Below are 14,729 nucleotides of genomic sequence, written 5' to 3'. Positions count from 1 at the left end.
TAATCTGGTTATTTGACAACATTCTTCTTAACCTAGAGCTTCATTACCACCTAATGTCTTCAAATGTAACCTACACAAATATTTTAAATGAGTTCTAACATTAAACAAAGTGTGAAGAGTATGTTTTAGTCCAGTTTTAAGATCACTTGGGACACAACTAGAAATGACAAATGCTAAATTTCTTAAGGATCTTATTTTAATTATTTTATTCTCATGAACTAATTAAAATATTTACTTTGAAATTCATCCACACTCAAAGGAGAATTATCCCAATTCAAGGAGGATGCACAGTGTTCTTCAGACATGAGAGTGGGTGTGAGGGTGCAGTGAAAGTCTAGGTGTACAGCTCGGTGTTCTCATTTTCCTCCAAAATAAGTCAGATGCCTACAGGTAGGCAACACACAGACTTACACTTGGATACAGGCAGTTATGATTCTGACAGTCATGAGTTCAGCAGGCACACAAAGATGAGTATGTGCTACTCATGTGAGTCAGAATTTGCAAGATCATATCCCCATGATTGGCCCATATATATATTAGCTTAAAATTTTGAATTCTTGTAAAACACAAAAGATCTAAGGAGACCTTTTCTCAAATCTTCCTTTACCTCCTTGTTTCTCAGGCTGTAGATGAGGGGTGGGGGGGGGGTTTGACAAATGGATCAGGACATAAAAGACAGAGAACACTTTGTTCAGGTCCCTCAGTGCATAAGAGTCCAATAGCAGGTACACCAGAATCAGGGTCCCATTGAAAATTGTCACCAGGATAATGTGAGAAGAGCAGGTGAAAAAGGCCTTTTGCCTCCCAGTGGCGGAAGGGATTCTCAGGATGGTGGAGATGATACAAACATAGGATGTCAACGTTAATAGAAATGGAGGCAGGGTGAATATGGAGGAAGATACGAAACTAGCAACTTCCACCACGTGGGTGTCAGTGCAGGAGTTTTATTATGGGATGAAAATCACAATAGAAATGGTCAACTTCGTTGGGCCCATAGAACATTAATTGTGACAACATAAATATAAACGTGGAAGCAGACATAAATCCACCTATCCACAACCCAGCCAATAGCTGGAGGCACAACCTACCATCCATAAGTGCTGCGTAATGCAGAGGTTTGCATATCACTAAATACCAATCATAAGACATCGCTGATAAGAGACAACATTCTGTGCCTGCCAGAGAACCAAAGGCATATAATTGAGTGATGCATCCAGCGATAGACATGGTTCTGTCTCCAGTCAGGAGACCGGCCAGCATCTTGGGCAGGATGGTGAATGTGTAGCAGGTCTCCAAGCAGGACAAGTTCCCCAGGAAGAAATACGTGGGGATGTGAAGCTGCTGATTAGCCACAACTAGCGCAACAATTAGGATGTTCCTGGCCATGGTTGCAATCACGAGAAACAGCAGGAAGAGGAGAATATGAAGTTGAGGGAGATCCCCAAATCCCAGGAGGATGAATTGTATGATGGTAATTTGATTTCCCTTGTGTATGTTTGTCGTCAGCTTCATCTAGGGAAAATGAAAGAAATTATGCAATTAAGAATCTAATGTGCATTACAAAACAGTCATATTTTCAATACTGGCTTCTCCCTGCTGGCAGCCATCCCAATGACTGAGTCAAGACTCCAGATGGTGGAGGCCTTTGGGGTAAACATTTAAAAAAATGTCCATTGGCTTCATAAGGAAAACTCAGAAACATCCTATTGCTGAGCTGATACATTTTTTAAACCATATTTACATGGCAGAGTCCACCATATTCTAATGGAGTGGACACTAGAATTTGATTCCAGAGAGATGGGTTTTCTTCCTGGCTTAGCCTCTCCCTGATCTTGGGTTTATCACTTCCTCTTACTGTGCTTCTCTTCCCTCCCTCATGTAATCGATGATGATCATACCACTTCCCGTTTTCTTAATGTGACTTGAAATTTAGGAAACAAGAGCTGTCTATATGTCCTCACATGCTCTTGTGTAAAACAGAGATATGATACTGAAGACACTGTACAGCATTTTAATATTTATGTAAATGAGTTTTATATAAGTTCACAGTGTTAACATACTGTTATGAGAAGCTGCATCAATTTGAATACACTCTATGAAGTGTAAGCATGCCTTGTCATATTTCCACCTGAATCTCCGCAGAAATGGCATCATTTTTTTGTTTAACAACACATAACATTTTTTAGACATTTCCTTTCTCTCCACCCCATATTACAGAAAGAGATTTCTTGAATGTCTCCTAATGGGAATCAGAGACTAAGTTTCTTTATTGGCAAGTATTTGGAACCTCCTTTTTGAGAGCTATTCAGTGCATAACATTTATGGGTAATATTTTCCAAAGTGCCCAAGGCCTTTTTTTAAAATTTTCCATGCATCTACATCTGCAGAATGGACCCTCAGTCCCTTTGAACATTTGGCTCTGAGATACCGTGTGAAAGATTATAGGATGGATAATTAGATTCAGGAGGTCTGCCATTCTTTCCTTGGATAAGGTTGCTGTGATAGTTTGGGGAACATGTCTTTGTCTGTTTTATAATTCCATTTTGTTTTTATAAATGTAATTTCTAATCAGAACCATCATTTCAGATGGGATCAACTCTTTTGTAGTAGGAAATATGGAATGAGTCCTGGGGAAGCCCTTCCTCGGTAGCAGTGAAACGTAGTTTGGGAAATACATTTTTGTCCAGTTGTTAATTCCATTTGGTTTTATGAATGTTATTTCTAAATGTAAGCATCTTTTTGGAAGAGATTATCTCTTTTGTAGGAGGAAATATGCCAGAGTTCATGGGAAATCTATGCCCAGAAAGCAGAGGCACTGAATGCTCATTTCTGGTGAACAATGTGAGTGTTGAGAGCTCCACCTCTAGGAACAGTGACTAGTCACTATACAGATTTATGACATGCATCTGACGAAGTAAGTATTCACCCATGAAAGCTTATGCTCCAAAATGTCTTTTAGTCTATAAGGACTCTTTGTCGCTTTTTACAGATCCAGATTAACACGGCTACACCTCTGATACTATCCAGATCTAGAGGGCTCAGCAGCACATAGGATTCAGAGAATGGATACAATGACTACTGTCCAGTATCCTTTCAAAGAGGGGAAACAGACCAGGATGTTACAGTTGTGTGTAGGTTTTCACCATGATTAATATTTGGAATTACCCCAGTAAAGAACCCCGTAGGGATATTCAATATTCCAAAACATAGAAAGGGCTTGCTGATTTCTAAAGTCACCTATTAGACACAAGGCTTCTGATGACCATGAGAGATTTGCTGCTACAAGCACAACTGTCATGGTTTGTTATTTCACCCTCACTTTTTTTGAAACTCCATTACTGATACCAGAAAGTACAGATAGGGTTGAAATTTAGTAACATGATGTAATAACCTAATATATGTAAAAATGTGGAAAGATGTTCTTCATCTATTCAATGTAAGTACAGATGTACTCATCTCCTATTCATGAACTTAGATCCTACAAAATCAAGCACACAACTAGAACCCGACATTTCAACTTTCAAATAAACTTTTGGGAATGGTTACACACATCTTCACAGACAGACACATTCTTATTCAGGTGTGGATGCTCTAGTCAGGGGAATCTAGTAATTTCCCAGTGGGTGCAGGAGAATGACTCGCAGACAATGGGAACCTGAAATGCAAGAAATGGGGCCACCTAGAAGGAAGTTTACACTGTTTAGAATTTTGATTTCATCCAGAATGAAGGAGTTGATGATTTTGGAATGCTGAAAGTGTTTCAATGGGATTTATTCATCTAATTGTCAAAGAGAGAGATTTTTTTCAATGGCAAATGTAGGGCAGGTAGTTTGAAATTCCAAATATTGGTCATGACTGGCTTGGTTGAAATTGCAACTATAAGATTCCAGGATTATGTCATTCTGAAGTGTGTTCAGCCTGCAAATCAAAAAAGGAGTCCTACAAAAGGTGGAAACATGGACAAATAGCTAAAGATGAGTACAAAAGAACAACACAGGCATGTCAGGACAAAATCAGAAAGACTATAGGACAAAATGAGTTTCACTAGCAAGTGATATAAGAGGCAAGAAGAAGAGGAATTAGAAGTACATTAGGAGAAAAGAAAGATGAAAGAAAGATTAGGTCCCCCCATTTAGCAGAGAAAAAGAGTTAATCACAGATGAAATCAGGAAGGCTAACAAATTAACACAACTACACACACAACAACAGAACCACCACACACGATAGCCATGAGAACGCATAGCCCTTCTCCACAGCCCACACCCACACAAATCAACCCATATCTCCCAGCACAACACAACCACCACATAAATCGACAAAACAGTGCAATGAGCACACACTATAAACCCAAACACACATAGAATCCTCACTGCAGCACAAACCCCTCATATGCCACACACACAAATCAACACATATGTCCCAGTACAAAACAATCCACACACAAATCAACAACAAGCACTCAGAGAACTCAACCAGCATGCACAATAACCACAAACATGATTCTGAAGCCCAGAATGTCTACTGAGTCCATACGAAATGATGGAAACAGTTCCAAGAATAGCTGATAGCTCTTTCTATTTAGAATAGCACCAGGTTCAATTATCATTGACATTCACAGTCAGCTACTTCCCAGTTCTTAAGTTCTCAGTCATTTGGGGGCTTTTTAACACACGAATGTACAAATTACACTCATGTGACAGGTTGCCTCCAGGGAAAGAAGCAACCTGGCTGACAGGGCAGCTAAAGAGCAGGTAATGTTTAGAAAAGGAAGGGCATTAGACAAATTTGAAATGATTCGCTGAAATTTGCAAAAAACTTTGATTAATCCCTAGTGGATAGAAGCGAGATGTTACTCTCCTTTTCCTTCCCTGCCCTTCCTTCCTCCCTTCTTTCCCTCCCCATCCAATTCCTTTAGTTTTCTGTGGTTTCTGGATTTTTTTATATTTATTCTTCTATTAGTTTTTTTTTGTGTGTGGGGGGGGGAACCAATGAAGAGTCATTAAGAAACTAGTTGAAAGTGGCCCAGATTAACAAGGGGGCAAGATCCAATGACTCAGAGAGTTCTAAAGCTGCCTTCCTAGATGCACTCAAATGTTTTCATTTTGGTGTCATCTGCAAATGTTATAACACTTAACATACAAGGTAGATGTGTATTAAGGTAGATCGATACTATCTATCTATCTATCTATCTATCTATCTATCTATCTATCTATCTATCTATCTATCTATCTATCTATCTATCACGCCTAAAATCCCTATATTCATTTAAAAGACAAAAAATCTAAGGAGAGCTTTTCTCAAGGCTTCGTTTACCTCCTTGTTTCTCAGGCTGTAGATGAGGGGGTTAACCAAAGGGGTTAGGATTCCATAGAAAACAGAGCACACTTTGTTCAAGTCCCTCAGTGCATCAGAGTCTGACAGCAGATACACAATGATGAGGGTTACATAGAAAATTGTCACCACAATGAGGTGAGAGGAGCAGGTGGAAAAGGCCTTTTGCCTGCCAGTGGGGGATGGGTTTCTTATAATGGTGGTGATGATGTGAACATAAGATGCCAGGGTCAACAAAAATGGGGGAAATGTGAATAAGCAGGAATGTATGACAGCCGAAACCTCCAGCCATTGAGTGTCACTGCAGGACAGTTTTATTATTGGATTAAAATCACAAAAGAAATGGTCAATTTCATTGGGGCCACAAAATGTTATTTTTGACATAGATATTAAGAAGGCAACAGATGCAAATCCACCTATCCATGACCCGACCGCAAGCTGGAGGCACAACCTGCCATTCATTAGTGCTGCATAATGCAATGGTTTACATATCGCTAAATACCGATCATAAGACATCACAGATAAGAGACAACATTCTGTGCCTGCCAGAGAACAAAAGAAATATAATTGCATGATGCAGCCGGTAACAGAAATTGTTCTGTCCCCAGTCAGGAGCCTGGCCAGCACCCTGGGCAGCATGGTGGAAGTGTAGCTGGTCTCCAAGCAGGACAAGTTCCCCAGAAAGAAGTACATGGGGGTGTGGAGGTGTTGGTCAGCCACAACTAGCACAACGATGAGGATGTTCCCAGCCATGGTCGCGATGTAGATCACTAGGAACAGCAGGAAGAGAAAAATCTGCAGTTGAGGAAGATCCCCGAATCCCAGGAGGATGAATTCTGTCACAGTTGTTTGATTTCCCTGGCGTTTGTTTGCTGTGGGTTCCATCTAGGGGAAAGAAAACAAATTCTGCCATTCAAAGTCTAGTTTCCACTTCAAAACAGTCCCATTTCCATTATGGCTTTTGTCTGCTGGTTGCCATCCCAGTGGTTGAGTCAAGACTTCAGATAGCGGAGGCATGGTGTGTAAAATTTCAAAATGGCCTAAGTTAATTTTCATTGGAAAAGTTACTGCTGTCTAGTATCTCTATAGTTTAACACATCTCACCTTCAGCTTCCTGAACATGTCTGTGTGTTACGTTAGCCACCAATGAGATTATCATTGTAGATGGAACAGGTTTCAGAGTAGCAGCTGTGTTAGTCTGTATCCGCAAATTGTAGATTGAAGGAATTCTATGTGATTCCATTCTCTTCATTTGAAAACCTCAGATAAACACTGTTGCTGCTCTCATCCCTATTTTACCCTTATTTCAACTACAGAGTACACCAGATTCCAGTGGAGTGGACAGCCGAATTTGATTGCAGAATCCTGTTTTTATTCCTGGCTCTTTCTTTCCCCGACCTTGGGCTTACACTTCCTTTCTCTGTGGCACTGTTCATTAGTTGATTATGATATCACTTACCATTTTCTTAATGTAATTTGAAATTTAGAGATCTCTCTCTCTATATCAAATCATAGAATCATAGGACTAAAAGGGACCTCGAGAGGTCATCTAGTCCAGTCCCCTGCATTAATGGCAGGAATAAGTATTATCTAGACCATCACTGACAGGTGTTTGTCTAACTTGCTCTTAAAAATCTCCAATGATGGAGATTCCACAACCTCCCTAGGCAATTTATTCCAATGTTTAACTATCCTGACAGGAAGTTTTTTTCTAATATCCAACCTAAACCTTCCTTGCTGCAATTTAAGCCCATAGCTTCTTCCTATCCTCAGAGGCTAAGAAGAACTAATTTTCTCCCTCCTCCTTGTAATAACCTTTTTCTGTACTTGAAAACTGTTATCTTGTCCCCTCTCAGTCTTCCCTTTTCCAGACTAAACAAACACATTTTTTCAGTCTTGCCTCATACATCATGTTTTCTAGACCTTTAATCATTTTTGTTGCTTTTCTCTGGACTTTCTTCAATTTGTCCCATCTTCCCTGAAATGTGGAACCCAGAACTGGACACAATACTCCAGTTGAGGCCTAATCAGCAAGGAGAGGAGAGGAAGAATTCCTTCTCGTGTCTTGTTTACAACACTCCTGCTAATACATCCCAGAATTATGTTCACTTTTTTTGCAACAGTGTTACACTGTTAACTCATATTTAGATTGTTGTCCACTATAATTTTTATAACCCTTTCTGCAGTACTTCTTTCTAGGGAGTCATTTCCCATTTTGTATGTGTGCAACTGATTGTTCCTTCCTAAGTGGAGTACTTTGCATTTGTCCTTGTTGAATTTAATCCTATTGACTTCAGACCATTTCTCCAGTTTGTCTACATCATTTGGAATTATAATCCTATCCTCCAAAGCACTTGGAACTCCTCCTGCTTGGTATCGTCCACAACTTTATAAGTGTCCTCTCTATGCCATTATCTAAATCACTGATGAAGATATTGATCAGAACTGGACCCAGTACTGATCCCTGTGGGATCCCAATCGTTATGCCCTTCCAGCGTGACCGTGAACCACTGATAACTACACTATGGGAACGGTTTTCCAACCAGTTATGCACCCACCTTATAGTAGCTCCATCTAGATAACATTTCCCTAGGTTGTTTATGAGAAGGTCATGCGAGACAGTATCAAAAGCCTTATTAAAGTCAAGATATACCACATCTGCTGCTTCCCCACATACAAAAAGCTTGTTATCCTATCAAAGAAAATTTGCAAGTTGGTTTGACACAATTTGTTCTTGACAAATCCATGCTGACTGTTACTTATCATCTTATTATCTTCTAGATGTCTGCAAATAGATTAGTTAATTATTTGCTCCATTATCTTTCCCAGTACAGAAATGAAGCTGACTGGTCTGTAATTCCCCGTCTTGTCCTTATTTCCCTTTTCATACATTGGCACTATATTTGCCATTTTCATCTCTCCCGTCTTCCATGACTTTTCAAAGGTAATCGCTAATGGCTCAGATATCTCCTCCATGAACTCCTTGAGTATTCTGGGATGCATTTCATCAGGCCCTGGTGACTTGAAGACATCTAATTTGTCTAAGTAATTTTTAACTTGTTCTTTCCCTATTTTAGATACTATCCATCCATCCAGTAATCAGATAGCATGTCCCTATTTTAGCATCATTTTCACTGGTATTCACTATGTTAGATGTCCAATCACCACCAACCTTCTTGGAGAAAACCAAAACAAAGAAGTCATTAAGCACCTCTGCCATTTCCACATTTTCTATTATTGTTTCCCTCCCTCATTCATTAAAGGGCCAACCTTGTCCTTCATCTTTCTCTTGCTTCTTATGTATTTGTAGAATGTTGTCTTGTTACCCTTTATGTCTCTAGCTAGTTTGATCTTGTTAAGTGCCTTGGCCTTTCTAATTTTGTCCCTACATACTTGTATTATTTGTTTATATTCATCCTTTGTAATTTGACCTAATTTCCACTTTTTGTTGGACTCTTTTTAATTTTTAGATCATTGAACATCTCCTTGTTAAGCCAGGGTGGTCTGTTGCCATACTTCCTATCTTTCCTCTGCAGTGAGATAGTTTGCTCTTGTGCCCTTAATAATGTTTCTTTGAAAAACTGCTAACTGTCTTCATTTGTTTTTCCCCTTAGACTTTCCACGGGCTCTTACCTACCAACTCCTCGAGTTTGCTAAAGTCTGCCTTCTTGAAATCCATTGTCTTTATTTTGCTGTTCTCCCTTCTACCATTCCTTAGAATCATGATGTCTACAATTTCGTGATCACTTTCACCCAAGCTGCTTTCCACTTTCAAATGCTCAACCTGTTCCTCCAATACATTCCAAGAACTTGTTGGATAATCTGGGCCCTGCTGTGCTATTTTCCCAACAGATGTCTGAGTAGTTGAAGTCCCCCATCATCACCAAGTCCTGTGCATTGGATGATTTTGTTAGCTGTTAGCTGTTTAAAAAAAGCCTCATGCACCTCTTCTTCCTGATTAGGTTATCTGTAGTAAACCCCTACCATGGCATCACACTTGCTTGTTACCCCTTTTTATCCTTATGCAGAGACTTTTGATAAGTCTGTCTCCCATTTCCATCTCAACCTCAGTCCAAGTGTATACATTTTAATATATAAGGAAACATGTCCTCCCTTTTTTGCCCTGCCTATCCATCCTGAGCAAGCTGTACCCTTTTATACCAATATTCCACTCATGCGTATTATCCCACCAAGTCTCTGTGAGGCCAACTATATCATAGTTGTATTTATTTACAAGCATTTTGTGTTCTTCCTGCTTATTCCCCCTACTTCTCGCATTAATATACAGATATTGAAGATACTGATTTGATCCCCCCCAGTCCTCTCCCTTATCCCTGCTATAACAGCCCATGCTCCCCCCAAATTCAGACCTTCTCCCAGTCCTTCAAATCTTCACAAAAGGGTAATCAGATAGCATGTTCATTTCTCACAAGCATACATAACTCTCTTTTTGAGAGCTGTCCAATAACTAACATTTATGGGTATTATTTTCAAAAGTGGGTGCCAGAGCATGACTCACATGCAGTGGGAATATGAAATGCAGAACATGGGGCCACCGAGAAGATAATAAACCCATCTGAGAATTTTGATCAAATGCAGAAACTGAAGATTTTAAAATGCTGAAAGGTATTTCAATGGGCTATATTCATCAAATAGCCATAGAGAGAAATTTCAATGGGAAAAATGGGGCAGTTTGGTTGAAATTCCAAACATTGCCCATGAGTGACTTGGTGAAAATCTCTATAATAAGATTCCAGGATGGTGACTCTATGTGTCATTCTGAAGCATATTAAGCCAGAGAAACCAAAAGGAATCCTGTAAAAGGTGGAAACATGGACAAATAGCTGAAGACGAGTATTAAAGAAAACCACAAGCACATAGGAAGAAAATCAGAAAGACTAAGGTACAAAATGAGCTACACTTAGCAATAGGCATAACACCCATAAGAGTAAATATAAGTACATTAGCTGGGAAGGTGGAAAGTAGATGACATCAAGAAGGCTGACAAATCAAGACAACAACTCTCACAATAAAACAACTATGTCACACAATAACCACAAACATACATAGCCTCTCACTGCAGCACACACCCACCCAGATCAACTAAAATCTGCCAGCACAACAGAACCCCCACAGAAATCATCACAACCACTCATACTGCAACTCAACCAGCATACACAATCATACATAATCCCTAACTGGAACACAAATCCCTTATTTACCACACAAAATAATCAGCCCAAATATCCCAGTACAACACAATCAATACAGAAATCAACACAACCAAATAGAAAATTGAACCATTACACACAATAACCCCAAACATTGCTCTGAACACTAGACTGTTTATTGAGTCTGTATCACATGATGGAAATAGCTACAAGAATGGTTCAGAGCTCTGTCTGCTTAGCACGTCCCCAGGTTCCATTATCCCTGGGATTCACGGTCTATCGTTGGACAGTTTTTAAGTTCTCGGCAATTTTGGGACTTTTTAACACACATGAGATTCCAAATTACTCTTGTATGACAGCAGAGGTTTTAAGCTTCTAGGGAAGGGCTAAACTGATTGCCTCCAGGGATAGAAGCCTGCCACAATGACCTGGCTGAGAGTGCAACTAAAGAGTAGATAACATTTGGAAGAAGAAGGTCCTCAGACAAATTTGGAAGAAATAGCTCTAATTTTTAAAACCCTTTGATTAATCACTAATGGATGGAAACTGACCTGTCACTTTCCTTTCCCTTCCGTGTCCGCCTACCTCCCTCTTTTTCCCTCCCATCCAAATCCCTTAGCTTTTTGTTCTTTTTTCTCTTCTTTCCATTTTCCCAATAGCTTTGTTTTGTGTTGGAAATAAATAAAATATAAATAAATCAATAAATATAGAAAAATGTGCTCACTTAAAAGTTCATTAAAATAACTGGATTAACATGAAAAATAAAACAAAGATTTAAACATTTTAAGGAGTTAATTGTGAAAAAATTGCTCTCTCACTTACCCCAGTATAAATCAGGAATAACTGCACTGAAGAGAGATGCACTGCTAGAAAACTGGGGTAAGTGAGAGGAGAATGACACCAAAAGAGAGGTGTCCTCCTCCTCCTCCTCTTCTTCTTCTTCTTCTTCTTCTTCTTCTTCTTCTATTGTTTAATGTTCCTATATAAATTCCTGCCTAATGCACCTGCCCAGACACAGATTATCACTTTCACAACACCATTCCCCATGTGCCATGTTGCAATCACCTCTATATGCTTTGGTGGCCACATGGGAATTGTTCCCAAAGATAATCTACTGTGGTGTTGCCAGGCAACCTGAATCACCCTTAGTAACAAAGCGAAGAGGTCAGCCTTCCTGAACAACACAAGGTTTTTGCCTATGTCCGATAGAGCGATGGGTTTAGAATGGACAGCTTCAATGTATGGGGGCTGGAAAACCTGAGACCAAGTTGACTGGTTATCAGACAAAGCAGCAGAGAGGGCCGATATGATCGTGATTCCTAAGGCATTGCACTGCAGTGACTGTGCTGTAGAGTCGTGCCATACTGTTGTAATGTGATGTGGACATGGCAATGCAGCATCAGAGTGCAAATGTTGACAAAGGGAAGTCAGCATGGGGCATCATGATTATAAAAGACCCTCCATCACTCTTCTTTCCCCTTTGGGAGCACATTCATTCCTCCTGTATCTCCAATGTCTTTGATGGAGTTAGACCTTCATTATCATCTCTTTCCTATTCTTCCTTTCCTTCAACATTTCAGGCTCTCCCTCATTCTTCCTGCATGTGGCAGAGAAGGCAAATGTTTCTTCTCTCTCTTCCTCCTTCTGAATGCTGAGTATCCTCTTTCCCTCTTCATCTCCAAGTCCTTCCTGGGGTGCAATGCTCCTACCATAATGAATGAATAGTTTAAACCATTTTGTGCCATAAGGAAGAAAAGGACCATGGGTGGGATCTGGGTGGAGCTGTTGTGTTTCTTCAGCACACTCTGAACTTTCTCATCTATCACATTCAATAACAGGGATTGCTTTTCTTTGCCATCCATCCATCACTCTTCCTTAATTTTACCACAGCCTGGAAAGAGCCTCTTTAATACGTGCTCTCCATGACAGCCACATACTGCAACTCCCAAATCCTTGGAAAAGCCAGTGCAACACAAAGAGGGACTCACTGAATTCTTACTTGGGCAAACTTCTGGTGAAGTTAATTGAGCAACTCATATGAGTCACAATGAGGGCCAAGGATTTACAGATGATTGAATTTTGACTCTATGCCCTAACTCACTCTCCCTGAAACTTAATATAAAAAGATGTATAGCACTGGTTCGACATCTATCAGCTCTAGAAAATTGTCCCATAGCTGAGTGCAATTGGCATTTCTGTGCATGCTGAAACCATGCTGGCTTCCATCTCTCCTGTTTGGTGGATCAGTAAGACAGCTTCCATAATGTGGTGTCATAGTGTAAATATACCTGATTTATAATAGCTAGCTAGCTAGCTAGCTAGATAGATAGATAGATAGATAGTATCTATCTAGGCCCATACACATGTTGCTTATATGCTAATTGTTACAACATTTGCAGATGACACCAAACTGAAAAGGGTTGCATGCACCTGGGAAGACAGGTTTAGAATTCCATGAGTCATTGGAGCTTGCTTTGCCACTCTGGCCAGTTTTGATCTTGGTCAGTTTCAACTAGCTTCTGAATGACTCCTTATTCCACCCAGAGAGGAAGTGACACACACACCTATGCCTCTTAGGCTGCCCTGAGAGCAAATTTAACCCTTTTTCCATGACTAGGTCATAGGGTTTCCAACTGTCTAATCCCACGAACTCAAACACCCTTGCTCCAACCCCAGTCCCGCTCCTCCTGAAGCCCCGCCCCTGCCCTGCCCCTTCTCTGAGGTCTTGCCATCTGTTCACTCCATTCCCCATCCCTCCATCGTGCTCTCTCTCCCACCCTCACTCACTGAGGGTGGGGCAGGCGGTTGCGGTGCGGGAGCGGGTCTGGGGTGTGGGCTCTGGGAGGGAGTTTGGGTGTGGGCTCTGAGCTGGGGCAGGAGTTGGGATGCGGGGTCTGGGAGGGAATTTGAGTGTGGGTGGGGGCTCAGGGATGGGGCAGGGGTTTGGGGTGCATGCAGGAAGGGATATGGGCTCCATCCAGGCAGAGCTTACCTTGAGTGGCTGCCAGGAAGCAGCCAATGGGAGCTATGGAATTGGCACTTGGGGCAGAGGCAGCATGCAGAGACCCCCTGACTAACTCTGTAGCTAACATCTGGACGTGTTACTTGCTTCCAGGAGCCACGTGGAAACAGGGCACTTAGGGAGCCTGCCTTAGCCCTGCTGGGCCGCCAGATTTTTAGTGGTATAACATCTCCTGGATTGGATTCAGTAGCCTCCTGCAGATCGAGCTTGATTCTGGGAGACTCCTGGTCGATCCGGGAGGGTTGGCAACCCTACTGAGTTGTCTTGAAACTTATAGAGGAAAGTAAGGCACACATAGGCCTCATAAAAAATATTACAAAAATTCCCACTTTGTCACAGGCATATTATTGTGAGTATTATGTGCAAGTCATGAGGGGGAATTGTTCTGCTCTGGCACTGGTCAGGATGCAGATGGAGTATTGTGTCCAGATTTGGGCACCACACTTTAAGGAAGAAGTGGACAATTTTGGCAGTGGTGGGTGGGACGGATCAGGGAATGGTAAAATTGCAGACCCAATGACTTGTCCAGCAGCAAATTTCTGCTGCCAGGGAGCAAGGGGGAGCAGAGACGAGGGAACTGTTTCTTTCTGAGTCAGAAACCCTTCCCTGGGCTGGTCCAGGGGCAGTGTAGCAGAGAATTACCACCCTTCAGATGAGGCACAGAAGCTTGGTAGCATGTAGCCATGGAAGCTTTAATAATACTGATGGATGTCAAGTCATCAATGAGAACTCTTGGCCTACCTGTCAGATAATAGAACTGCTTAAGGAAATTACGAGGAGAGAAAGCATGAAGATTGGTTGAGTTACCTCTGATGTCACCATGGCCCCACTTAAGAGTGACTCTGGGCTACAGACTTTATCATATGCACCATCTATTCCAAAACTATTATTTAATCACAACCTTTCTTAACAATTTAGCTTCATTAAAACAAAATGCCTTCAAATGTAAACTATACAGTATTTAAAATGTGTTCTAATTGAAGTGTATTTTTTCCCACTTTTAAGATCACTCAGGACAAACAAGGAGCGAGGACAAATGTTAACTTTCTGAAAGAGCACATTTTAAATTATTTCATTAGCACAAGCTGTGACGAACTGGGCCTGTTCTCACTGTGGTCTGTGAATGCTGACAGGGGAGTGTGGCTGGGATAGTCTGCATTGGAGGATGGGAGATGGCCCGAGGGCGCATACCTGAGTGTGTAACA

General features: G+C 41.0%; 1 protein-coding gene and 1 pseudogene across 1 annotated transcript; both read right to left on the bottom strand.

The window, feature by feature from the left end:
• Nucleotides 1-541: 541 nt before the first annotated feature.
• On the bottom strand, nt 542-1,512 carry LOC135975169 (olfactory receptor 11A1-like; annotated as a pseudogene).
• A 3,753-nt stretch (nt 1,513-5,265) lies between these two features.
• Nucleotides 5,266-6,216, bottom strand: LOC101943619 (olfactory receptor 6N1-like). Its single transcript, XM_005309036.1, has one exon. The coding sequence runs from the start codon at nt 6,214-6,216 to the stop codon at nt 5,266-5,268; it is 951 nt and encodes a 316-aa protein (XP_005309093.1).
• Nucleotides 6,217-14,729: the final 8,513 nt, after the last annotated feature.

The sequence above is a fragment of the Chrysemys picta genome, chromosome 13 (genome assembly GCF_011386835.1).
Source record: "Chrysemys picta bellii isolate R12L10 chromosome 13, ASM1138683v2, whole genome shotgun sequence".
NCBI classification, from domain to species: domain Eukaryota; kingdom Metazoa; phylum Chordata; order Testudines; family Emydidae; genus Chrysemys; species Chrysemys picta.
This window is presented reverse-complemented; position numbering and strand designations above follow the sequence as displayed.